Below are 26,206 nucleotides of genomic sequence, written 5' to 3'. Positions count from 1 at the left end.
GGAAGGTATCTGACACGGATTTTCTTACATACACTGGAAGGTGCTGGGGGTAGGATGAGGAAGAGCATCTATGATTTATCTCATCATTTGTAAAGTGGAGATAATACAAGTGTCCTTCGAATGACTAGGAGGATGAAATAAAATAAATTATGAGGAAAACGTTAGAAAACTTTCGTTGCTTTTAAGATTTGCAAGGGGATAAAAATCCCTGTGGCGGGTTCCCTTTCTTGGCTAAAAGGAGCTAGCCGAAGACTGCGAAGTGCTCTGCTGGAATTGGCCCTCTGCAGCCACCGTCTCTAAGCGGGTTTCTGGTCTCCTAGCAACAGTCTGTGACACTAAAGAAGCCCAGGCTAAGGTGAGTGCCCAAATGAGGGCCGGACTCTGAAGGAATTTGGGAGTGCAGGGGACCCAGGAATTCTGCTTTCCATCTGGGCCTTACCCTAAGCGTCCTGGTGGCAGGAGGGGATGGGAAGAGGGGGTGTGTGTGTGCACTGTGGAGGGTGGTGCTGAGTGGCCTGGAGAGTTGCAGACCTAGTCTCCTCCTGGGCCCCCGGGGTCCTCGGCTTTGCCTTGCCCCTTGGGCTCTCCTAACTTAATGAAAGCACCTAGGAAAACCCATGGCAGGAGATAAGGTAAAAATCGTATTACTGAGACACCGTTTGTGGAAAAAACTATGACAGTTTCCAGCTTTATAAATTAATAAAAATCAAGCATCTGATAATGCTGTTTAGTCACAATTACATTGAGTTGGGGGTGGGGGTGCATGTCATTACAGTTGATACACGTGAAGAATCTTTTTTTTTTTTCATTTATTTTTACTAGTTGGAGGCTAATTACTTTACAGTATTGTAGTGGGTTTTGTCATACATTGACATGAATTAGCCATGGATTTACATGTATTCCCCATCCCGATCCCCCCTCCCACCTCCCTCTCTACCCGATCACGTGAAGAATCTTAAATTGTAGCTGAAAAGCCAGAATGGAGCTATCAATGCCCCCACCTCAGATCTACGTAGAAAAGACTCTGGCTATTATCAAACCAGATATTGTTGACAAAGAGGAGGAGATACAAGATATTATTCTCAGATCTGGATTCACCATTGTTCAGGTAACTTCTGGGCAGTATGATCATGTTTTTTCCCTCTCTACTGAATTAGATTTTTCTGCCTTAGCTTTTAGCTAAAACCGAATTAAAAACTCACTTTATCTTAAGTAAAAGATATGTTTGAAAGCTCTTCTTACTCATAGAGTTATATCCCTAAACTTGTTTTAGAATACCTTTGATTTTACCTTTTAAAAATGTTTATGTATATGTGTTAGCCCAGTTCGATCCTTAGTATTTAGCATGAAATTTAGATTTACTCTTCTGAGTATAAAAGTTATATGTGATAATTTTCCAAAAAGTATTTTCACACTTTAAAAATATATAAAATGAGAAGTAAAACTTCTTTTTCCCATCTCTCCTCTCCCAACTCAAGTCTCACGCTGCAGAGACAACCACTTAATACTTTCTTTTCTTCCAGAATTTTTGTATGCATTTACAAATATGTTTCCCCAAATATGTCCTACTGTAAAGTAGGACAGTTGCCCTCCCTGGACCCTCTTTACCCTCCCTCAGATAGCATGCCAGCTCATTACATCTGAATCTAACTTCTGTATAAATATTCTACTGTCCTAATAAACCAGTCTATTTACTTGATCTTCTCTTGATGAATTTTTAGACTGTTGAGTTTTTTTTTAAGTTAATGTTTTAAGCCTTTTCCTTGTTCTGCAGTTAACAGTTTGAAAATGAATATATAAAGACTATCAAATAGAATGGAGTATTTTTCATCTTCCTTTTTTGTACCATTCTTATCTGAAATTTCACTTTTTTATTATATTTATTCAGTTTCATATTGCTTGTTGAGTCTTTTAAAAAATAAAAAAGATAACTTCAGTCTTCAGAAAGATGGGTTTTTGAATGAACTTAGAAGGATACATGGAGGCTGAGGATGAGATGCTACAAGAAAGTTTAAGGGAGTAGTAATGCAGGAAAAGTATAAAGAAATATTTAATATAATTAAAAGATTCAGGTAAAGATGAGCTTTTAAATAAATGTTGTTAGGAAACTGGGTAGCCACTTAAAAAAAAAACTTGGATTCAAATATTACACTATATATACCAGGATAAATTCCAAATGGATTTGACATTTAAATATTAAAAAATTAAACCGTATAAACTCTAGAAGAAAAATGACTGAATTTCTTTTTATTTTTGGAAGGGGACAGCCTGTTTATTGGGTACTGTAAAATAAAAGATTGATAAAAATATAAACAAAAAACTTGAGCGTGGCCAAATAAGCATAATAAGCAAAGTCAAAACACAGGTGACAAACTTGGAAAAAATATTTGTAACTCATAAAGACTAATCTCCCAAATGTATAAAAAGCTCCTCAAACGGATAAAAATTCAGTTGAAAATGGGAGGTACATGTGGATGGTCACAGAAAAATAAAAATGCTTCTAAAACATGGTAAAAGATGCTCAATTTCTAAGCAGGAAAAAAGCAAATTAAACAACAGTGAACTACCATCTGGCAAGACTACAAAAGTAAATGACATAAGGGAGGGAATCTGGCAATTATGGAAGGAAATCTGGCAGTTATCTATCAGTATTTACAGATGCATCTTCCCTTTGACCCAGCAGTACTACTTCTGGGAATCTCTCCTGTAACTTGTGTATTAATATGCAATGACATATATCTAGGTAATTTTTTGTAGCATTGTTTATTTACAAGCAAAAAATTGAAAACAACCCCACATTAGGAAATTGGTTAAATTCACCCTGATGAATCCGCCAAATTGAATACTATGAAACTAATTATAAAAAGAGCAATGAAGAACCTCTCAGTGTCCTGTTAGGGAAAAAAGCAAGATGCAGAACTATGTGTAGCTTTTTTTCTATGATAGAAAGAGAAAAAGTAATATATATTCATGTTTGCCAGTATTTACAAAATGAATTTAGAAGATAAATAAGCATTAAAAAATGGTTGCATATAGAGGGAAAGGAAGAACAGGCTGAATTAGGACAGGAATGGGAATGAAATTTTTCAGTATGAACCTTTTTATATTGCTTTGAATTTTTTAATCCCCAAAGTATGTTACTCATTAATTTTTTTATTTTATTTTATTTTTTTATTTTATTTTTTTTACTCATTAATTTTAGAAGAAAGACAAAACATAAATAAGATAAAGTTTCCAATTTGATTTTTTAAAGTTTGAAAAGAATTAGTGAAAAGGTAATTAAACAGTGATAGTTAGAAATTAAAACTTCTTATAAAAAAAAACAAAACTTAGTGTAAATGTTAATATTTAACACTTTCTCTAGTCAGCAATAAATTTTAAACCAAAGAACATCTTGGTATGTAGTATGCTTCTTTTTGGTTTAATTGTGATAAAATATATACAACATAAAATTTACCTTAACTGTTTCAGTTCAAGGGCATTAGAGTACCTTCACATCATTGTGCAACTGTCACCACTGACCATCTCTAGAACTTTTTCATCATCTCAAACTGACACTCTGTACCCATTAAACACTAGCTCTCTGCTTAGCCCTCTCCCCAGTCCTTGGTAACACTGTTCTACTTTCTGTCTCTATGACTTTGCTGTTCCAGGTATCTCTTGTCAGTGGAATCATTTTTGTCCTATGTATTATATGCTTTAAAATAGGCTTTATTGTATTTGAGAGTTCATTGAACTTGAGACTTTCTTTTCCCATCTAGGAAAAAACCTTCTAAAAAATGATGTGTTCATTTAGTAGGTGGCAGTCTTTCCTGTGTTACAACAAACTATTGGTTCCTTTTTTTTTTTTTAAATACTTATTTATTTGGCTCTGCTGGGTCTTAGTTGTAGCACTCAGGATCTTTAGTTGCTGCATGCAGGACTTTTTTTTTTGTTTTTTGGTTTCTTTTGGTGGGGGCCACAGCGAACTCTTTTGTGGCATGTGGGATCTAGTTCCTTGACCAGGGATTGAACCAGGGCCCCCTGAATTGGGAGCACAGAGTCATGCCTACTGGACCAACCTCCTTTTCTGATATTAAGTTCACTTCTCTTTGTGAAAATACTTTGTTTTGTTTTTTGTTTATTTACTTATCTTTTGGCCATGGCTTGCAGGATCTTAGTTCCCTGACCAGGGATTGAATCCATGCCCTCTACAGTGAAAGCACAGCATCCTAACTACTGGACTGCCGGAGAATTATCTTGTTGTGAAAATACTAATCTAAATTACAAAAAAGTTTATCTGATCTAATTTTGAAGCAATTGATGGAATCATTGATTCAGTATCAACTTTACTTTAGAATGAGCCCTCAGTTTTTAAAATTATGCTACATTAGCTGGCATACCTGCAAAAGATAGCTTCCCTTGCTTGTTAAGGGATATGTGGAAGTTAAGTGCTTACAGTGCAACAAATGAGATTTTTAACCCAGCAACAACAAAATTACTCAAACCAATAGGCATAGGAATCACAAATACAGGCATGTCTTAATTTTAAAATAATAGAATCAGCGATTATACCAAATCAAGTGCTGTTATCACTTCTCAGATTTCTTCTATTTCTTGACTATATGAATTTTAATATGAAAACATGTCAGCACCTTTTTTTAAAAAAAATAGTACTAGAGCTTCCCAGGTGGTGCCAGTGGTAAAGAACATGCCTGCAGGAGACGTAAGAGACTCGGGTTTGATCCCTGGTCAGGACGATCCCTGGAGAAGGAAGTTGCAACCCACTCTAGTATTCTTGCCTGGAGAATCCCATGGACAGTGGAGCCTGGAGGACTACAGCCCATAGGGTTGCAAAGAGTTGACACGACTAAAGTGACTTAGCAGGCTTCCATAACTGATCCCTGACTGTGAGAATGTTAGTTTTTGTCCAGTAGAGCCTGTTCATAGCAGTGCTGAACTACCTAGTAAGCATCTTTCCAGGCTTCTTGAACTAGGGCAGTTTAGCTCCCTCTCCACAAACCAAGCAATTTTATCAAGTTTCTGAAACCTGAAGACACAGGATAGTTTTGTGGGGTTTTTTTTTGAAATACAAATTCTTTTATTCCAGGTGTTTAAAGAACAATAAATGTGAATCTTAAATAGCTGAATGATGGTAGATTTGTCATTTCTGCCTGTGATTAGACTTGGTTTCTCTAAACAGCAATTTAGAACAGCAGTTGAGTAAGCAGGAAGTGACTTGTGAATGGAGTTAAAATAGAAAAATTGGAAGAATGACTGACTTGGCTTCTGTGATTTTTTAAAATTTAATAATTCATATAGCTTCTCATTGTGAAGAAAATTAATATTTATTTGTCTCAAACATTTCATTTTGTTTCATATTAACAAACTTAATGCTAACTACTTATCTTAAGCTCTTACTGAGTCAACGTATTTATGGCAGAACCAGAATAAGGAAACAAGTGAAAAACTTGTTTACTGCATCATGTTGCATACTACTTCAAAGTACCATAATGAGACCAGTTCTCTTAAATAATGTAGGAAAATTTCACAAATAGATAGGGAAAGATGAATTTGGAATATTCTAAAGTATTTTTTACTTTATGTGAAGTATGTATTAACAAGATATTGAAGATTGGCATGTTTTTACTTTAAGGAGATAAGATTATTTTGTCATTAATGTTGTTGTTGTTTTTTAGTCACTAAGTCGTGTCTAACTTTTTTGTGACCCCCAAGGCCTATAATCCACCAGGCTCCTCCATCCATGCATTTTCCCATACAAGAATACAGGAGTGGATTGCCATTTCCTTCTCCAGGGGATCTTCCTGACCCAGGGATCGAACCTGTTTCTTCTGCATTGGCAAGTGGATTCTTTATTGCTGAGCCATCATTAATGTACCATAGGTTGAAGGAGGCTGCCAAACAAGAGTAGTTTTTCTTAAGTAATAATTCTTATTTACAGCCTACATTTTTAAAAAATTTATTTAATTGGAGGCTAATTACTTTACAATATTGTAGTGGTTTTTGCCATACACTGGCATAAATCAGCCATGGGTGTACATGTGTTCCCCATCCTGAACCCTCCTCCCACCTCCCTTCCCATCCCATCTCTCAGGGTCATCCCAGTGTACCAGCCCTGAGTGCTGTGTCTCATGCATCAAACCTGGACTGGCGATCTGTTTCACGTATGGTAATATACATGTTTCAATGCTATTCTCTCAGATCATCCCACCCATGCCTTCTCCCACATAGTCCAAAACTGTGTTCTTTACACCTGTGTCTCTTTTGCTGTCTCATATATAGGGACATCGTTATCATCTTTCTAAATTCCGTATGTATGCGTTAATATACTGTATTGGTGGTTTTCTTTTTGACTTACTTCGCTGTGTATAATAGGCTCCAGTTTCATCCACCTCATTAGAACTGATTCATATATATTCTTTTTAATAGCTAAATAATATTCCATTGTGTATATGTACCACAGCTTTCTTATCCATTTGTCTGCTGATGGGCATCTAGGTTGCTTCCATGTCCTGGCTATTGTAAACCGTGCTGCGATGAACATTGGGGTACACGTGTGTCTTTCAATTCTGGTTTTCTCGGTGTGTATGCCCAGCAGTGGGATTGCTGGGTTGTATGGTAGTTCTATTTTCAGTTTTTTAAGGAATCTCCACACTGTTCTCCATAGTGGCTGTACTAGTTTGTATTCCCACCAACAGTGTAAGAGGGTTCCCTTTTCTCTGCACCCTCTCCAGCATTTATTGTCTGTAGACTTTTTGATAGCAGCTATTCTGACTGTACAGCCTACATTTAACATTTTTATCTTGCCCACTGTTCATAATACAAAAATAAATCTCAAATTTGTGGTCAGATTGGTACTATTTCAAGTTATTAGTGACTTGTAAAAGTCGCTCAGTTGTGTCCAACTCTTTGCTATCACATGGACTATACATCCAGTCCATGGAATTCTCTAGGCCAGAATACTGGAGTGGGTAGCCTTTCCCTTCTCCAGGGGGTCTTCCCAACCCAGGGATTGAACCCAGGTCTCCTGCATTGCAAATGGATTCTTTACCAGCTGATCCATAGGGAAGCCCATTAAGGACTTAATGAGGTATTACTGAACTGTCAATAATGCTTTTGTTGACTTTGTTTCTCTTTTAGAGAAGAAAACTGCATCTCAGCCCTGAGCACTGTAGTAACTTTTATGTGGAACAATACGGGAAAATGTTTTTCCCCAATTTAACAGCTTACATGAGTTCTGGACCACTTGTTGTCATGATATTAGCTAGATATAACGCCATCTCTTACTGGAAAGAACTCTTGGGACCAAGTAATAGCTTAGTAGCTAAGGAGACACACCCAGACAGGTAACTTTCCTAGGGGAGAAATGGAATCCAACTATGAAAAAAATCTGATTTCATTGTAATAGGAATTTCCTTTAATTTGGAAGTTTTCCTGAATAACCTGATTTTTTTTTTTTTTTTTTGTGGTGGTGATGCAGGGTTGGGTGGGGAAGGTCCATTCTGTGTTTTAACTACTTAAATGTTTACTTTAATATCAAATACCACAAAAGGTCTCAGAGAATGTTTGATTTATGGTTGACTAGCTTATTTTTCTCTCATTCTTGAATTAAACTGCCACTGGTTTAGGAATTTTCATGGGAAAATTGGGATGGTATTTTGTAGAATGTTGGTAATAGAGATTAGAAACTCAGATTTTCAGCATTATCTTTAATGTTTAGAAACCAGAGGACATTGAGTTCTTGACACTTTTGAAAATACCATTGTTTTTTCAGTTGTCATAAGATAGTACCTCTTTTTCACCCAGATAACTATTTTTCCAGTATATCTCTCCTGCAGATTTAATTATAGTTGGCCCTCATGTAGATAGATTTATGCTTAAAATCAAAATAGATTAAAACCTCCATATGTGAGAAGTGGAGATGCTTCTGTAAAATTTCTAAGTAGAATACATATGTAAAAAGTAAGGAAAGAATGTCAGATTGGGTGGTCATCATTTCTAACTTGCTTTCAGTCTGAGGGCGATTTATGGCACAGATGAGCTAAGAAATGCACTTCATGGAAGTAATGATTTTGCTGCAGCAGAAAGAGAAATTCGATTCATGTTTCCTGCAGGTGAGTTACAAATGAGTAATTAGTTAATTGCATTTACTTGTTTGCTTTGTCTCTTAATTTTGGAGATGTAGCTGGGAAGGAAGATAACAGGGTTTATCTCCAGTATATTCTGTCATATTTTCAAGTTGTAGTTAACAATTTGAAGCCAAGAATAGAAAACTTAATGTTTTTCTCAGAATGAAATTGTGACCTCTAGGGAATCTTTTGAGAAGAGTTTACCTTTCTTTCCTTTATTTTGGACTGGGCATATCAAGGGTTTTTCTCCTTCTGTGTTATTTACTCCTTTTAGTTATCCCTAAATGCATTAGTTGAATTTGTTACAAATGAAAAGAGATTCTTCTTTGGCACTTTTGATGGATTTGCCATATTCTCTAATAACAGTTTAATGTTTAACAAATACTCATGCTTTTATGAAATTCGTAGTTCTCCATTCCCTTTTTTTGTTTCTATCCTGTGAAGTTATAAACCTTTTAGAAGTGGGTATAATGAGGAACAACACTGATGTTCTTATTTTCAATAATATTTTTAGAGCAGAAAAGAAATTTGCTGATTTTCATTATATAGAAACAAAGTCAAAGCATTGGGCAGTTTTGAAAATTTCTTTGGCCTTTTTTTTCCTCTCAGTAATTTAGACCTTATTCCTCAGTATTTTTCTGCTAAAGATTTATTCAAAGAAAACTGAAAATTTTCTTGGAGATTTAAAAGTTTGGATTTTTGAACAAACAAAAACTTTTAAATTAAAGATATCTATACATGAAAGGATTTGCTTACTATATGCTTAATTCTTACTGTGACAGAAATTTCTGTCGTATCTATCCCCTTAAGGTATCTTTTTCTTTGGAGCTGTTTTTATTTTGGAATATTTACACAAAAGGAGATAGCATAGCAGCCATGAAATTAAAAGATGCTTGCTCTTTGGGAGAAAAGCTATGACCAACCTAGACAGCATATTAAAAAGCAGGGACATTACTTTACCACAAAGGTCCGTCTAGTCAAAGCTGTGGATTTTCCAGTAGTTGTGTATGAATGTGAGAGTTGGACCATAAAGAAGGTTGAGTGCTGACGAACTGATGCTTTTGAACTGTGGTGTTGGAGAAGACTCTTGAGAGTTCCTTGGACTGCAAGAAGATCAAACTAGTCCATCCTAAAGGAGATCAGTCCTGAATATTCATTGAAAGGACTGAAGCTGAAGCTCCAATACTTTGGCCATCTGTTGGGAAGAGCTGACTCATTAGAAAAGACCCTGATGCTGGGAAAGCAGGAGGAGAAGGGGATGACAGAGGACGAGATGGTTGGATGGCATCACTAACTCAATGGACATGAGTTTGAGCAAACTTGGGGAGATGGTGAAGGACAGGGAAGCGTGGCGTGCTGCAGTCCATGGGGTCGCAATGAGTCAGACATGAAGAGAGTGAACAACAACAACGAAGATCACACAGTATAGTAAACCACTAATGAACCCATCATTCAATTTCAATGATTTTGGTCTGTCTGCTTTTCTTAAAAAAAATTGAAGTATAGTTGATTTAGACCAGTCTTGTTTCATCTGTCACTCCTGCTTGTATTTCTCCTGCTTCTGTATTACTTTGGGGCACATCTTGAACATGAGATGTCTTTTTCATATGGTAGATGTTTAGATTTTGTCCTACTAGTGAATTAGACTTTTTCTCCTTAGCTTTTAACTAACATAGAGTTAAAAACTCATTTATCTTAAGTGGAACAAATTTTTTAGAAGCCCGTCTTACTCATAGGGTTATATCCTTAGACTGTTAGTTTGTATTGCCTTTGATATTATTAATTAATTAATCCTCTGTATACAGTTAGACATTTGAGTTGTAGGACAGATATAAATGATTACCTGCTATACTGCAGATTTCTTGCTATGAGAATGTGAAGTCTTTGAGAGAAAGTTTTTGGAGTTTGTGATATGAGCTTCTTCTTGCTTAGCAATGAGGAACTATGTACAGAACCCTATACAATAAGTCACTAAAGCAAATTACAAAGATATTCTTAAGACATTCCTAAATTCTTGAAAAAGCTAATGCTCTTCCTTTTTAATAGGGATTGCTGATTCAAAGCTTTACTACATTCCATTCATTCAGCAAGTTTATGAGTTACTGAGTTGTGCCAGAAATACCAAAATGAATAAGATATCCCTGTTCTCTCAGGATGATTTTATTTTAAAAGGCCAGAAAAATAAATGTACAATGCAATGTATAACTTCTGCCATGAAAAAGCCTTTAAAAATACAGTGAAAATTTGTTTATGTGAGAAACATGAAAATACATTTTTAGTTTCTCATTAATTCATCCAACTCTGTTGTCAAAAATCAGTTGGCAATGTAAGTATCTACTTTAGAGTCTCAGTTCTGCTTCATTGATCTTTATTGTCTGTTCTTATGTCAGTACCATACAGTCTTAATATTGTGGTTTCATAATAGCATTTTTTTCTTTTTTATATATCTATATTTGTTCCAACTCTTAAGTGTGTGGCTAGAACACTACATTTTCACTCACAAAACTTGTTCTGAGTTATTTTTCAAATGGCTTTGCAACATGCCTAGGTAGGCTTATAATTTTGCTATTCTAAATATTATTTTCCTTTATAAAATAATTTCTATATATGGATAGTGACTCCCATCAAGTTGGTTCAGTTTAACATACTAATTTCTAGGGTCCTGGCACATGCAGTATTATGACTGTAGGGGTTGGAAGGTTTAAAAAGTAGATCCCAGAAAATGAAAGTTGCTTTAATGAGTACTTTTCTTTTAAACATCAGGGTATATACTTCAGAATACTTTAGTGACGAGATTTGGTCCACTAAAGAATCTGCTTGATAGCTAAACACTTCAGACTGAGAAGTTTACATAGGTTACATACACCTTATAACAAACACTACTTCTGTCTGTTAAAATAAGCCAACCTGAAACTAGGAAAAAAAGCTAGCTCTACTTCAGTGCCTAAAGTATCACACTTAATAGAAATCTTAACTTTCCCCTAAAGCAGTTGTCATGCCATACATATTTTTAAATGCTAATAAAAAAATAAATACTTGAAAACATGTTATCAGAAGAAATGGAGACAGAGTGTTGAACATGTAATCACGTAATCCTCAGGCAGAGCTTAGTCTACTTCTTCCATATGAATATGGTCATCATCTCCTTCCAAGGGCAACATCTCCTCAGTTATGGCAGCATTGCTGTTGTCAGTAGTGGGGTCATTCTCATGGATACCAAGACCAAATTTGATCATCCTGTAGACCCTGTTAGCTTGGGTCTGGGGATCCTCCAGACCAAAGTCAAGCTAGGAGAGCCACTTCATACAGTAGGATGACCTGGTTGTTCAAAGACTTATCATTATTATCAGCCTTTTGCTTCAGGGTCTTGATGATGAAACGGTCTGGGGTTTACCTCCAGGTGCTTCTTTGCTGCCATGTAACCCATTGTTGAGTTGTCTAAGGGCTTGAGCCTTCATGATTCTTTCCATGTTTGCTATGCAGCTGTACGTGCTCGTGACAATGCAGCACAGGGATGTCACCAGTAGGTTTGATACAACCATCTTTTTTGCAGAGGGTTTGAAACGTTTTCTTTTCCTGTTTCTTGTTTATTTTTGGCTGTGCTGAGTCTTTGTCATTGTGTAGGCTTTTCTTTACTTGATGCAAGCGGGGCTGCTCTCTAGTTGCAGTGCATGGGCTTCTTACTGTAGTGGCTTCTCTTGTTGCAGAGTATGGGCTCTGCGGTGCACGGGCTTCAGTAGTTTCTGCGTATGAACTCAGTAGTTGGAGTTCCCAGGCTCCAGAGCACAGGCTCAGTATGGCACACGGGCTTAGTTGCTCTACAGCATGTGGGATCCTCCTGGACCAGGGATCAAACCCTTGTCTCCTGCATTGGCAGATGAATTCTTTACCACTGAGCCACTAGGGAGGCCCTCTTCCTATTTCTTTTTCTCCTCGTCTTCTGGAAGTTCTGGGCCCTCTTCAATGACTGACACTAAGGTCTCGCCCTCAAACTTCTTTAGCTGTTGCACACAGTACTCGTCAAGTAGCAGTTTCTGAATCTGGGCCACACTATTACTGCCTGGGTGCCTGACCCCTTCAATCATTAAGTAGGCAAGTAACCAAGGACAGGACTTCTTTTGTACCAGAGCTCCAGTTCATCAGTTCATCTCAGAGAAACATCAGTTCATCTCAGAGGTACCAAGCATAGATAGAGTCAATGTTCCCAGAAGGAATTCTGATACTATCTGAAAATCCAAGTCTCCCAAGCCTCGGGGTACTAGCCAGGCTTGGCCTCCCTTCCCCAGCAGCCAAGTGTCAGTTCTTCCTCATTAAAGGTTTTGAAATCAGGTTAGTGGTTAATAAATAGCCAGAGACAAATAATAAATGATTTTCAAAAATAGAGAAACAATCCAAAAATGAAATAAGCAATTTTATTCACAGTAGCATCAAAAACAATAAGATATTTAAGAATAAATTTAACAAAAGAAGTGCAATTCTTGTGCACTGAAGAGTACAAAACAAAATGCTGCTATGAAAGAATATCTAAATAAATAGACATCCCCTTTTAGGGGCTTCCCTGCTGGCTCAGGTGGTAAAGAATCTTCCTGCGATGTGGGAGACCTTGTTCGATCCCTGGGTCAGGAAGGTCTCTTGGAAAAGGAAATGGCAATCCACTCCAGTTTTCTTGCCTGGAGAATACCATGAACACAGGAGCCTGGCGGGCTACAATCCGTGTGTTTGCAAAGAGTGGGTCGTGACCGAGCAACTAACACTTTCCTGGATCAGAAGAGTCAATATTGTCAAGATGACAGTTCACTCCAAATTGATAGATAAATTTAATGCAGTCCCTATCAAAGTCTGTGCATGCTTTTATGTAGAAATTAACAAGTCAATTGCAAAATGTATATGGAATTGCAAAGGATCTAGAAGAGCTCAGGCAATTTTGAAAGCGAAGAACAAAGTTGGAAGACTTCCACTAACCTGATTTCAACCTATTATGAAACCAGAGTAATTAAGGCTATATGGTCCTGATGTAAGGATAGACATAAAGATCAATGAAGCAGAATTGAGAATCTATAAGTAGATTCTTACTTTTATGGCCAATTGATTTTCCATGAAAGTGCCTAGACAGTTTGATGGGGAGAGGGTGATCTCTTCAACAAATGGTGCAGAGACAACTAGATATCCACATGCAAAAACAAAAACCAGCATAGACCTTTGCTTCACACCACACACAAATAGACCTAAACACTAAAGCTAAAAACAAGCTTTGGTTTTTAGGAAGAGCACAAGCTTTTTCAAGGATTAGGAATATGTCCTAGAATATCTTTATAACTTGCTTTAGTGACTCATCATATAGGGTTTTGTATATCATTCCTGACTGACTGCTAAGCAAAAGGGAGCTCATATCACAAACTCTTCTAACTGGAAGAAAATATAGAAAATCTTTATTACCTTGAGTTGGACAAAGAGTTCTTATATATGACATCACAAATATGATCAGTAAAATAAAATATTGATACATTGGATTGCATCAAAATTCAAAGCTTTTCTTCTTTAAAAGTTGTCATTAAACATGTGAAAAGATAAATCATAGATTGGGAGGAAATACTTGCAAATCATATATCAGATAAAGCACTTGTATCTAGAATATATTAATATAAAGAATTTTTACAACTCAATACAAACTGAACTAGAAACTGCAAAAGATTTGAATAGGTGTTTTGCAAAAGAGGATAACAGTCTAATAAAGTACATGAAAAAGTTCTCAGCATAATCACTGAGAAAATGCAAATCGAAAGCACCATGAGATACCTTTGCTTACCCACTAGAATAGCTATAATCAATGGCAAGGCTATAGAGATACTGGGACCCTTTTTGTTTCTGGTTGAAATATGTTTTTGTTGTATTGCAAGTCTGGGTCACCTATAGTGTTCAAACAAAGCTGAAAAGACTAAAATTTCCTTAAATCTTAGATAATTTATTTTAACAACTGAAAAATAAGCAGCAATATTAATATATACTATCATAGAAATAGGATTTATGTGTATATTCAATAGTTTATAAGAGAGCAAGAAGCATGTATTATTCACTCTTGTATCTGTGCCACTGTGCACACTGCCCCCATTTTAGGGTTGACAGGAGTTAATTTTTGTGATGAATTAACCTAGATTATATGTATTCTTTCAGCTTTTCATAACATTGTCCATTATGTATTTACTGTTAGAAAATGGAAATGTAAATGCAAAAAAGGAGATTGTTGAAAACATAATCAGAATCTTATGTGTGAGCACTATCAATATATTGATGTATTTTTTGCTATTTGTATGAGTCTTATTTTTGTGTATGTGTGATTGTGTGTTTTTGAACAAACTATTTGCTATGTATTTCTGTTTACTTTTTTTAAAAAAGAAAAACAAAGTATTTCTCATGTCATTAAAATTTCTTTGAATATGTCCTTTTTAATGACTGTATAATATTTCATCATTTATATTAGCTTTAATGGGAATACATTTGTATTTGCAGTGATTGTTGAGCCCATTCCAGTTGGACAAGCTGCTAAGGACTATTTAAATTTGTATGTAACGCCAACTTTGCTTAAAGGACTCACAGAACTTTGTAAGCAAAAACCAGCAGATCCTTTTGTAAGAAATCTTTTTATTCATACTAAAGAATACTGTGTATAGCTTTCATAATTTAAATATTCTTTGAAACATATAGTCATTTAAAAAAGCTATTTTATATACATTTTAGATAATTGCTTTTGTATGACATTTGATTACAGTTGACCCTTGAGTAAGAGTAGAACTTAGGGGCACTGACCCTTTGCACAGTCAACAATCTGGCATACTAAGAGCTCCCATGTGCAACAACTAAGACCCAGTGCAGCCAGAATAAATAAATACTTAAAAAAAAATCTGGCATATAATTTATAGTAGGCCCTCGTATCCTCAGTTCCTCTGTATCTATGATTTCTGCACCCTGGGTTCAGCCAGTTGTGGATTGTGTAGTACTGTCATATTTACTATTGGAAAAAATCTCTACGTAAGTGGATCCCCACAGTTCAAATCTCTTGCTCCAGGGTCAACTGTGCTTATTTTCTTGCTGTGTTTTGACTCTTAAAAAACATTCTAAGTAAGTTTTCAATCATTGCACCCTTTAATTGCTCAGCCTTGTTTTTGTGTATAATTTATATAATAAATGATAAAATTAGATATATACTTGAATTTTGTTCAACATTTTTATTTCTCGTGATATCTAAATTTTCTGAATAGAATATTTGTATTTATTCACATACTCAATGCCTCAACATTGCTCATTCAGGTGGAAGAACTGTTGAGTATGAGGACGTAGGATGATCATCCAGGGCCAACTGTCAGCCTGGATCTTTCCTTATAGATACTCCCACCCATCTGAAGAGTCTTAAAGATAATCAAGGAAGGTTATTTTAATATCAGCCCTACCAAAATAATATGTCTGGCCTTTGTTAGAATTCTCAAAAGGAATGCTTTTTGGAAGACAAAAGATTTAATCTTTCCCACATGTTAACATTACCACTTTTACCAAAAAGAAAAACATAGACACGTTATTTCTCTAATAATTCTTTTTCGTTGTGAAAATAGTACTTTTTTTATTTAGTAAGAAACCTGAAAGCACTGAAAAACGTAAAGAAGAGAAGAAAAAGATAACTCATGGTTCCATTTCCTAAACATGGTCTTGAAGTCATCTTGCCTGGACTCAGCTCTGATTCCAGACACCTAATCTCCCCTGAGTCTCTTTATTCGCATTAGTAAGATATAGATGAAAGAGAAAAGTGAAAGAGCTGGCTTAAAACTCAACATTCAAAAAATGAAATCATGGCATCTGGTCCTATCACTTCACGCAAATAGATGGGAAAAAATGGAAACAGTGACTGATTTTATTTTTTGGGGCTCCAAAATCACTGTAGATCATAACTGCAATCTTGCAATTGAAAGATGCTCTTGGAAGAAGAGCTATGACAGACCTTTTTTTGTTCAGTCACTCAGTTGTGAATGTTTGCAGTCCAATGAACTGCAGCACGCCGGGCTTCCCTGTCCTTCACCGTCTCCCAGAGCTTGCTCAAACTCATGTCAGTGATGCCATCCAACCATCTCATCTTCTCTCCCCTTCTCCTCCTGCCTTCAATCTTCCCCAGCTTCAGGGTCTTTTGAAATGAGTCAGTTCTTTGCATCAGGTGGCCAAAGTATTGGGAGTTTCAGCTTCAGCATCAGCCTTTCCAATGAATATTCAGGACTGAATTTGTTATAATGTTGCTTCTTAAAGGGAAAGCTTTTTTAAAAATAATTTAATTTATTTCTTTTTGGCTGTACTGATTTTTCGTTGATGCACATGGGCTTTCTTTAGTTGTGGTGGCCAGGGGCTACTCTCTAGTTACAGTGCATGGGCTTCTCATTGCAGTGGCTTCTCTTGTTGCAGAGCACAGGCTCTAGGGTGCGTGACCTGCAGTAGTTGTGGTTCCCAGACTCTAGAGCACAGGCTCAGTAGTTGTGACACAGTTCTTCCTGGACCAGGGATCAAACTCATGTCTCCTGCATTGGCAAGCATATTCTTTACCACTGAGCCACCAAGGAAGCCCACTTCTGTTTTTTATGTTTTTTTTGATCCATGTGTCATATGGGATCTTAGCTCCCCGACCAGGGATTGAACCACATCCCTTGCACTAAAAGGCAAAATCTTAACCAGTGGACTGCCAGGAAAGTCCCCTTCTAATACACTGTAATATTATATTTCCTCCCACTCTGCCATGGATATGTCTTTGATCATCTGGAATTTTTGTTGTTATAGGAAGTGAGGTAGATGCCACATTTTATTTAATTTTCCATTTGGTTACTCAGTTGACCAAAACCATTTATTGATGGTTTGTTTTTATTGTAGATTTTTTTTCTTGTAGATTTAAGATGGTTTGTTGTTTTTATTGTAGTTTTTTTCTTGTAGATTTAAGAATCTGCTATTAATATATACTAAGTTCTTGCATGCATTTTGTGGGTTTATTTCTATTTTGGGGAGTTGGTTTATTTCATTTATCTATGTCTGTTCATTTGTAAGTACCATACTGCTTTAAGTATTATAGGTTTATAATATATTTTAAAATCAGATTGTTATAAACCTTTCAATTACTCTTCTTTTTCAGAATTTTCTTGATTTTTTTTTGCATTGTTATTTCTAATATGAATATTTTCAGTCAGAATACATACTGTCATATTGCTTCCTTAAAGGGCAATTCCAAGGTACACTGTGATCACCAATGTATATTTTTCATTTCACTTCATCCATGTAAGTCTTATATGTAAGTTAAAAACACTGGGGTGGGGATGGGACTGACTTGATAAGAAAAAAAATAAATGAAAGATGATAATTCAACTGCTTTAACTTTGTGTATATATATATATATATATATGTATGTATACTGGTAAAATTAAACATTTTCCCCTATGTTTAATTGTATTTCCTCCTTTGTGAATTATCTTTTTTTCTTTAGATCCACTTATCTGTTGGAGTTTTATAAGAATTCCTTTTTCCATTACTGAATTATAACTAATCTACAATACTGTGTTAGTTCCAGGTGCATGACATAGTAATTTGATACTTCTTAATATTGCAAAATGATCAATATGATAAATCTAGTTGCCACCTTTCACCATACAATTTATTGTATTGTTATTATTATTTACTATATTCCCCATTCTCCTGTACATTTAATTCCTGTGACTCGTTTATTTTGTACCTGGAAGTTTGTACCTATTAATATCCCTTACCTCTTTCACTCATTCCCAACCCACCTTCCCTCTGGCAACTGCCTATTTGTTTTCTGTATCTGTGACTCTGTTTCTGTTTTGTTTATTCATTTGTTTTAGTGTTTATATTCCACTTATAAGTGAAATCATATGGTATTTGTCTTTCTCTGACTTACTTCACACAGCACAATACCTTCTAGATTTATCCATGTTGTTGCAAATGGAGAATTTTCTTTTTTATTGAGTAATATTCCAGTATGTGTGTATGTCTATGTATATGTCACATCTTTTTAACCTATTCATCTGTTGACTTAGGTTGCTTCCATATCTTGGCTATTGTAAATGATGCTCAGTGAATGTAAGGGTGCATATATCTTTTCAAATTAGTGTATTTGTTTTCTTCAGAAAAAGACCAAGAAGCAGAATTGCTGGATCATATGGTAGTTCTGATTTTAATTTTTTTTTTTTTAGTTCTACCAGGTTATTGCTACAACCCATCTCCCTCCACCCTCATGCATGCATCAGTCATGTAACCCCACGGGCTGCAGCCCGCCAGGCTCCTCTGTCCATGGACTTTTCCAGGCAAGAATACTGGAGTGGGTTACCATTTCCTTCTCCTGATTTTAATTTTTTGAGGAGCCTATTACTTTCTTTGCTGGCTATATCAACTTAAATTATAACAAGCAGTGCATGAGTGTTCCCTTTTTTCAGATCCTTGCCAACATTTGTTATTTGTGTTTTTTAAAAAATTAATTTATTAATTTTTTTGGTCTTCATTGCTGTTCGTGGGCTTTCTCTAGTTGCAGTGAATGGGGGCTACTCTTCATTGCACTGTGCAGGCTTCTCGTGGCAGTGGCTTCTTTTGTTTTAGAGCATGGACTCTAGGGAGCTCAGTAGCTCAGGCCCTCAGTAGTTGCAGCAAGTAGGCCCTAGAGAATGGGTTCAGTAGTTGTGACTCATGGGTTGAGTTGCTCCAGGACATGTGGAATCTTCCTGGACCAGGGATTGAATGGGTGTCCCCTGCATTGGCAGGTGAATTCTTTTTTTTCTCCGTTTTTTTGTTTGTTTTGTTTCTTTTTTTTCCCCACTGTTATTTTTTGTTTTGTTTTTCTCAATTTTTAAAAAATCTTTTTAATTAATTTTTTTCAAACCCTTGTGTTGAGGGCTGATTTTCAATAGATAGCAGCGAGGGAGCTGCGGTGCTGTGTATGAAACCCTGATAGCATGTGAATTCTTAACCACTGGACCACCTGGCACAACCTATTTGTGTTCTTTGTGATGATAGCCATTCTGATTGATGTGAGATGATAACTCATTGTGGTTTTGATTTACATTTCCCTGATGCGACTTAGCATGCATGCATTGGAGAATGAAATGGCAACCCACTCCAGTATTCTTGCCTGGAGAATCCCAGGGATGAAGGAGCCTGGTTGGCTGCCGTCTGTGGGGTTGCACAGAGTCGGACACGACTGAAGCAACTTAGCAGCAGCAGCAGCAGCAGATGGTTAGTGATGTTGTGTCTGTTGGCCGTCTGTTTGTCTTCTTTGGAACAATACCTATTCAGGTTCTCTGCCCATTTTTAAAGTAAGTTTTTGTTTTTATAATGTTGAGGTGTATGAGTTCTTTGTATATATTGAATATTAATTTCTTATCAGATATATTATTTGCAAAATAACTTCTCCCATTCAGTAGGCTGCCTTTTCATTTCATTGATGGTTTCCTTCGCTGTGCAAAAAGCTTTTTATTTTATGTGGTCCCATTTGGATTTTTTTGCTTTTGCTTCCCTTGCCTGAGGAAAAATACATCCAAAAATATATTGCTAATAATACAATATTGTGAATCAACTATATTTCAATGAATATTTTTAAAAAGTATATTACTAAGACTGATTTCAAAGTTGCATACTGCATGTGTTTTCTTCTAGGAATTTTATGGTTTCCTCTCTGCAGTTAAGTCTTTATCCATCTTTCACTTATTTTTGTGTATGGTATGAGAGAATAGTTCAGTTTAATTCCTTTGCATGTAGCTATTCAATTTTCCCAAAACTGTTTATTGAAGAGATTGTCTTTTCCCTACTGTATTTTCTGTCTTCTTTAGCATAAGTTAATTGACCATATAAATGTGGTTTCATTTCCGGTTCTCTATTCTTTTCTGTTGATCTATGTGTCTGTTTTTATGGCAGTACCATACTGCTTTGGTTACTATAGCTCTGTAGTATAGTTTATTTTTATTTTTTTCAGTTTGCTTTAGCTTTTATTGTTGTAGTTGCCTGACCTCACAAGGCTATCATGTAGTCTTCCACATTCCTTATTTTTTTTTCCCATTTATTTTTATTAGTTGAAGGTTAATTACTTTACACTATTGTAGTGATTTTTGCCATAGCTTGACATGAATCAGCCATGGATTTACATGTGTTCCCCCTCTCGATCCCCCCTCCTGCCTCCCTCTCCATCCCATCCCTCTGGGTCTTCCCAGTGCACCAGCCCTGAGCACTTGTCTCATTCATCCAACCTGGGCTGGTGATCTGTTTCACCATTGATAGTATACTTGTTTCGATGCTGTTCTGTCAGATCATCCCACCCTCGCCTTCTCCCACAGAGTCTAAAAGTCTGTTCTGTACATCTGTGTCTCTTTTCCTGTTTTGCGTTTAGGGTTATCGTTACCATCTTTTAAAATTCCATATATATGCGTTAGTATACTGTATTGGTCTTCATCTTTCTGGCTTACTTCACTCTGTATAATGGGCTCCAGTTTCATCTGTCTCATTAGAACTGATTCAAATGAATTCTTTTTAATAGCTGAGTAATATTCCATAGTGTATATGTACCACAGCTTCCTTATCCATTCGTCTGCTGATGAGCATCTAGGTTGCTTCCATGTCCTGGCCATTATAAACAGTGCTGCCATGAACATTGGGGTGCATGTGTCTCTCTCAGATCTGGTTTCCTTGGTGTGTATGCCCAAGAGTGGGATTGCTGGGTCATATGGCAGTTCTATTTTCATTTTTTTTAAGGAATCTCCATATTGTTCTCCATAGTGGCTGTACTAGTTTGCATTCCCACCGACAGTGTAAGAGGGTTCCCTTTTCTCCACACCCTCTCCAGCATTTATTGCTTGTAGACTTTTGGAAAGCAGCCATTCTGATTGGCATGTACCTCATTGAGGTTTTGATTTGCATTTCTCTGATAATGAGTGATGTTGAGCATCTTTTCATGTGTTTGTTAGCCATCTGTATGTCTTCTTTGGAGAAATGTCTGTTTAGATCTTTGGCCCATTCTTTGATTGGGTCGTTTATTTTTCTGAAATTATATAGCTCTGTAGTATAGTTTAAAATCAGGGTGTGTGATACCTCTAGCTTTGTTCTTGTTTCTCAAGATCATTTTGGCTATCGAATGTCTTTTGTGTTTCCATACAAGTTTTGGAATTATTTGTTCTAATTTTGTGGCAAATGCTATGGGTATTTTGATAGGGATTGCATTAAATCTTGTTGTGGTGAGTATGGTTATTTTAACAATAGTAATTCTTCTAATTCATGGATATAACATATTTTCTCATTTGTTTGTGTTTTCAGTTTCATCAGTGTGATAACAGTGTTCTTAGGACAGGTCTTTTACCTCCTTAGATTTATTCTTAGGTATTTTTTAATGGAATTGTAAATGCAATTGATTTCTTAATTTCTCTTTTTGTTGGTAGTGTATAGAAACAACACTTTCTGTATTAAATTTTTACTGTGCAGCTTCACTGAGTTTATTAGTTCTAACAGTTTTTTGGTGGTGTCTTTAAGGTTTTCTCTGTATAATATCATGTCATCTTCAAATTGTGACAGTTTTACTTATTCCTTTCCTGTTCAGATCTCTTTTATTTTTTAATTAATTTTTTCTGATTGCTGTGGCTAGGACTTTTAACACTATGCTGAATAAAAGTGGAAAAAGTGGGCATTCTTGTATGATGTTACTGTGGGCTAGTCATATATGATCTTTATTATGCTGAGGTATCATCCCTCTATCTTTGTTGAGAATTTTTATTGTAAATGGATGTTACATTTTGTCAAAAGCTTTTTCTTCATCTGTTAAGATGATTGTATGATTTTTATTCTTCAGAATGTGATGTATTACATTGATTTGCAGAAACTGAACCATCCTTGCAGCCCTGGAATAAGTCCCACTTGATCATGGTGAATGATTCTTTTAATGTATAGAATTCAGTTTTCTTTGAGAATTTTTGCTGCTATGCTTATCAGTGATACTGACCTATAATTTTCTTTTCTGGTGATGTTTTGTCTAGTTTTGGTGTCAGGGTAATCTTGGCCTCATAGAATGAGCTTGGAAGCATTTTTTTCCTCTTTGGTTTTTTGGAATAGTTTAAGAAAGATAAGTGTAAGAATTCTTTATGTATTGGTTACATCAAGCTTGTATTAGCTACAAAAATATTCCCCTTCTTGTTTAACTTCTAATTTTGCCTTTTAAATAATATTCAATAAGTCAAACCTTAATTTTTTTTCTTATTGTGAGTTTTACTTTATCATCTAAGTTTAGAAAGTGCTATTCCATTGGGAATAGTGAATATTTGCTAAATATTCACTTTCATTTTCTTCTATTAATAGTTTTTTTTCATTTTTAACTTTCCTATGTCTCTGAATTTACTTTTATATATATCACAAAATGAAGATCTAAATTGATTTTTTTCTGACCAATTGTTCTTGTGCATTGATTTATGAGGCCACATTTATCACATATAAAATTCTATATGTGAACATGTATTCCATTATGTTGAGCTGTATGTTCTGATAACAGTACCACAATAAAGAATTGTTTTTAACATTATTTTCAGTACTTTCGTATATACTTAAAAAGTTTTTTGGTTTTTTGGTGGTAAATATAAGATAAACTTTGTCATTTTAACCATTTTCAAGTGTACAGTTCAGTGACATTAATTACAATCACAGTGTTGTATAGCCATCATGACTACCTATTTCCAAAACTTTTTTATCACCCTAAACAGAAACTCTGTAACCATTACGTGGTGACTCCCCATTATCTCCTTCTGCCACCCTTTGGTAACTTCTAGTCTGTTTTCTGTCTCCATGAATTTGTCTATTCTAGATATTTTACATAAGTTATATATAAGAATTATATAATATTTGTTTTTTTGTGTGTCTGACTTACGTCACTGTAATAATGCTTTCAAAGTTCATTCATGTAGTAGCATGTACTAGAATTTTATCCCTTTTATAGTTGAATAATATTTGATTATGTGTGTATATATATATATATATATTGTTTATCCATTCATCTGTTGATAGATACTTAGATTGTTTCTCCCGTCTGGCTATTGTACATAATGTTGCAGTGAACACTGGTGTATAAATATCTGTTTGAGTACCTGTTTTCATTTCTTTGAAGTATGTACTTAAGAGTGAATTTTCTGGGTCATATGATCATTCTGAGTTTAGCTTATTGAGTAACCACTAAGTTATTTCTCACAGCAGCTGCACCCATTTACATTCCCACTAGCAATGTATGAGTGTTCCAGTTTCTCCATGTCCTGGCCAACACTTGTTCTTTTCCATTTTTGTTTTTGTTTTTTTTTTTTAACTAATTGTAACCATCTTATTAGATGTGAAATGGCCTATCATTGTGGCTTTGGTTTGCATTTCCCTAATAACAAATGATGTTGACCCTCTTTTCAAGTGTTTACTGGCCATTTGTATATTTTCTTTGGAGAAATGTCTGTTCATATTCATGTTCTTTGTTCATTTTTAATTGTTTTTGTTGTTGAGTTGTAGGAGTTATTATATGTTACAGATTTTAAATCTTTATATGATTTGCAAATATATGTTCCCTTTCTATAGGTTGTTCTTTCACTTTAAAAAAATAATAATTTTATTTATTAACTTTTTTTTAATCTTCTTGGCTGTGTGGGCTTTTTTCTAGTTGCAGCAAGAGGAGACTACTCTCTAGTTGCAGTACAAGGGCTTCTCATTACGGTGGCTTACCTTGTTGGGAGCATCATGCCCTAGGGTGCTTGGGCTTCAGCAGTTGTGGCACATGGACTTAGTAGTTGCAGGTCCCAGGCTCTGGAGCACAGGCTCAGTAGTTGTGGCACACAGGCTTAGTTATTTCACAGCATGTGGCATCCTCCCAGATCAGGGATCAAACCCATGTCTCCTGCATTGGCAGGCAGATTCTTCACCTTTGAGCCACTAGGGGAAGCCCCATGTCCTTTTACTTTGTTGATGATGTCCTTTGATACATGAAAGTTTTGAATATTTGATAAAGTCTAATTTACCTATTTTTTTTGTTGCTTATGCTTATGGTGTCATATCTAAGAATCTATTGCCAAATTCAAGGTCATAAAGATTTATTCCTTTATTTTCTTCTAAGATTTTAATGAGTTTAACTCTTATGTTATTGACAAACTTTGAATTAATTTTTTATATTAAGTGAGATAGGAATCAACTTCATTTTTTCCGCATAGAAATCCAGTTTCTAAGTACCATCTGTTCAGGATACTGTATCTTCTCCATTGAATGGGCTTGGAACCATTGTCAAAAATCTGTTGGTCATATATACAGGTTTATTTCTGACTCTCAATTCTATTCCATTGATCTATATATATATCTATATATCTCATTGTCTTGATCCCTGTACCTTTATAGAAGATTTTGAAATTGGGAAGAACAAAATTTGATAATTCTCCAACTTGGTTTTCTTTCATGACTTTTTTAGCTATTTGGAGCTCCTTGAAATTCTGTATGAATTTAAGGATTGACTTTTCCATTTCTGCAAAAACAGCAGTTGGAAATTTGATGGGAATTGTGTTGAATCTGTAGATCACTGTGAGTAGCATTCACATCTTAGCATCTTAACATTATTAAATCTTTCTATCCATGAACATGAGATGTCTTTTCACTTATTTAGATCTTTCAATTTCTTTCAGCAATGTTTTATGATTTTCAGGACACAGGTTGGTTAATTTATCCTAGATATTTTTTCAAGGCTATTATAAATGAAAGTGATTTCTTAATTTCCTTTTTGACTCATTCATTGTTGATATGTAGAAACACAACTGATTTTCTGTATTGATCTTGTAACCTGCAACTTTGCCATACTCATTTATTGGCTCTAGTAGCTTTCTTAGATTCTTTGGAATTTTTTATACAGGCATACGATGGAGATGTTGCAAGTTAGGTTCCAGACCACAACAGTTAAGCAAGTATTGCAATAAAGCAAGTCGAAGAAGTTTTTTTGTTTCCCCATGCATATATAAAAGGGTTACACTATTCTGTAGTCTATTAAGTGTGCAATAATATTATATCTTAAAAATCACAATGTGTATAACTTAATCTAAAAAAATGTTAACCATCATCTTAGCCTTCAGTGAATCATGATTTGTTTTTGCAGTAAGATCACTGATAATAGACCACTATGTTTGTGTTAAGTCGCTTCTGTTGTGTCCAATTCTTTGTGACTCTATGGACTGTAGACCTCCAGGCTCCTTTGTCCTCTTGCCCATGGGATTCTCCAGGCAAGAATACTGGAGTGGGTTGCTGTTTCCTCCTCTGGGGGGGATCTTCCGACCCAGGAATGGAACCCACATCTCTTATGTCTCCTGCATTGGCAGGTGTGTTCTTTACCACCACTCCACTTGGGAAGCCCTAGACCACTATAACAAATCTAATAATAATGAAAATATTTGAAATATTATGAGAACTAGCAGACACAGAGACTTGGAGACACAAACTGAGCAATTGCTCTTGGAAAAATGGTGCTGATAATCTTGCTCAATGCAGAGGGCTCAAAACCCTTCAATTTGTAAAGAAAAAAAAAGCTGTATCTGCACAGTACAATAAACTGATAGAGGAATATTATACCTGTATATACGAGGGTCATGTTATCTGTGAACATCGTTTTACCTTCCTTTCAAATTTGGATCTATGCTTGACAATATTGTCTAATGTAATACTTATTGCTTCAATTTTTAGTGGTCATTTTCTTATTAAAGTGAGTTTGGAAACTGTTTTAAATTGATAGAGTATATATTGAAGAAAGTATGTGAACATTAATTAACATAAAGGTTTTTTTCCTTTTCCATAGATTTGGCTAGCTGATTGGCTGCTGAAAAATAATCCCAACAAACCTAAACTGTCTCATCATCCAGTTGCGGAAGAATCTTATTAAAATAAAACCCTCAAAGAACAAATCATGAGCTGTCTTACTATAAAAGGCATGCTTCTACTTAAGAAAAAAGTAACTCCTAAGGGTTTATGTAACTACATGTGAACTTATTTCTTAAAAATAAATTTTAAAAGAACACCTA

General features: G+C 35.5%; 1 protein-coding gene across 8 annotated transcripts; it reads left to right on the top strand.

The window, feature by feature from the left end:
- Window positions 1–28: 28 nt before the first annotated feature.
- NME5 (NME/NM23 family member 5) lies at window positions 29–26,206 on the top strand. Of its 8 annotated transcripts, none has more exons than XR_011486856.1 (8): window positions 29–355; window positions 952–1,108; window positions 6,095–6,169; window positions 7,141–7,346; window positions 8,014–8,114; window positions 14,637–14,755; window positions 24,616–24,725; window positions 25,984–26,074. XR_011486856.1 is itself a non-coding variant. In XM_070465423.1 (7 exons), the coding sequence occupies exons 2-7, from the start codon at window positions 980–982 to the stop codon at window positions 26,065–26,067; spliced, it is 714 nt and encodes a 237-aa protein (XP_070321524.1). In that variant the 5' UTR covers window positions 29–355; window positions 952–979; the 3' UTR covers window positions 26,068–26,206. The 8 variants fall into 8 exon arrangements, 6 of the variants coding, with proteins under 6 accessions (XP_070321524.1, XP_070321528.1, XP_070321526.1 ...); XR_011486855.1 differs by lacking the exon at window positions 24,616–24,725 and adding an exon at window positions 17,284–17,426 and having other exon boundaries at window positions 25,984–26,073; XM_070465423.1 differs by lacking the exon at window positions 24,616–24,725 and having other exon boundaries at window positions 25,984–26,206.

This window comes from Odocoileus virginianus, chromosome 3 (genome assembly GCF_023699985.2).
Source record: "Odocoileus virginianus isolate 20LAN1187 ecotype Illinois chromosome 3, Ovbor_1.2, whole genome shotgun sequence".
Classification (NCBI taxonomy): domain Eukaryota; kingdom Metazoa; phylum Chordata; class Mammalia; order Artiodactyla; family Cervidae; genus Odocoileus; species Odocoileus virginianus.
Note: the sequence above shows the minus strand (reverse complement) of the source record. Positions and strands in the feature narration are given on the sequence as shown.

What these genes read in the sequence shown, in the direction of transcription:
- NME5 (XM_070465423.1), top strand. Translation starts at nt 980, where the DNA reads ATGGAGCTATCAATGCCCCCACCTCAGATCTACGTAGAAAAGACTCTG. An exon ending in CTGGATTCACCATTGTTCAG is followed by an intron (nt 1,109 to 6,094) that starts GTAACTTCTGGG and finishes CCCATCTCTCAG; the next exon opens with GGTCATCCCAGTGTACCAGC. An exon ending in AAAAACCAGCAGATCCTTTT is followed by an intron (nt 14,756 to 25,983) that starts GTAAGAAATCTT and finishes CCTTTTCCATAG; the next exon opens with ATTTGGCTAGCTGATTGGCT.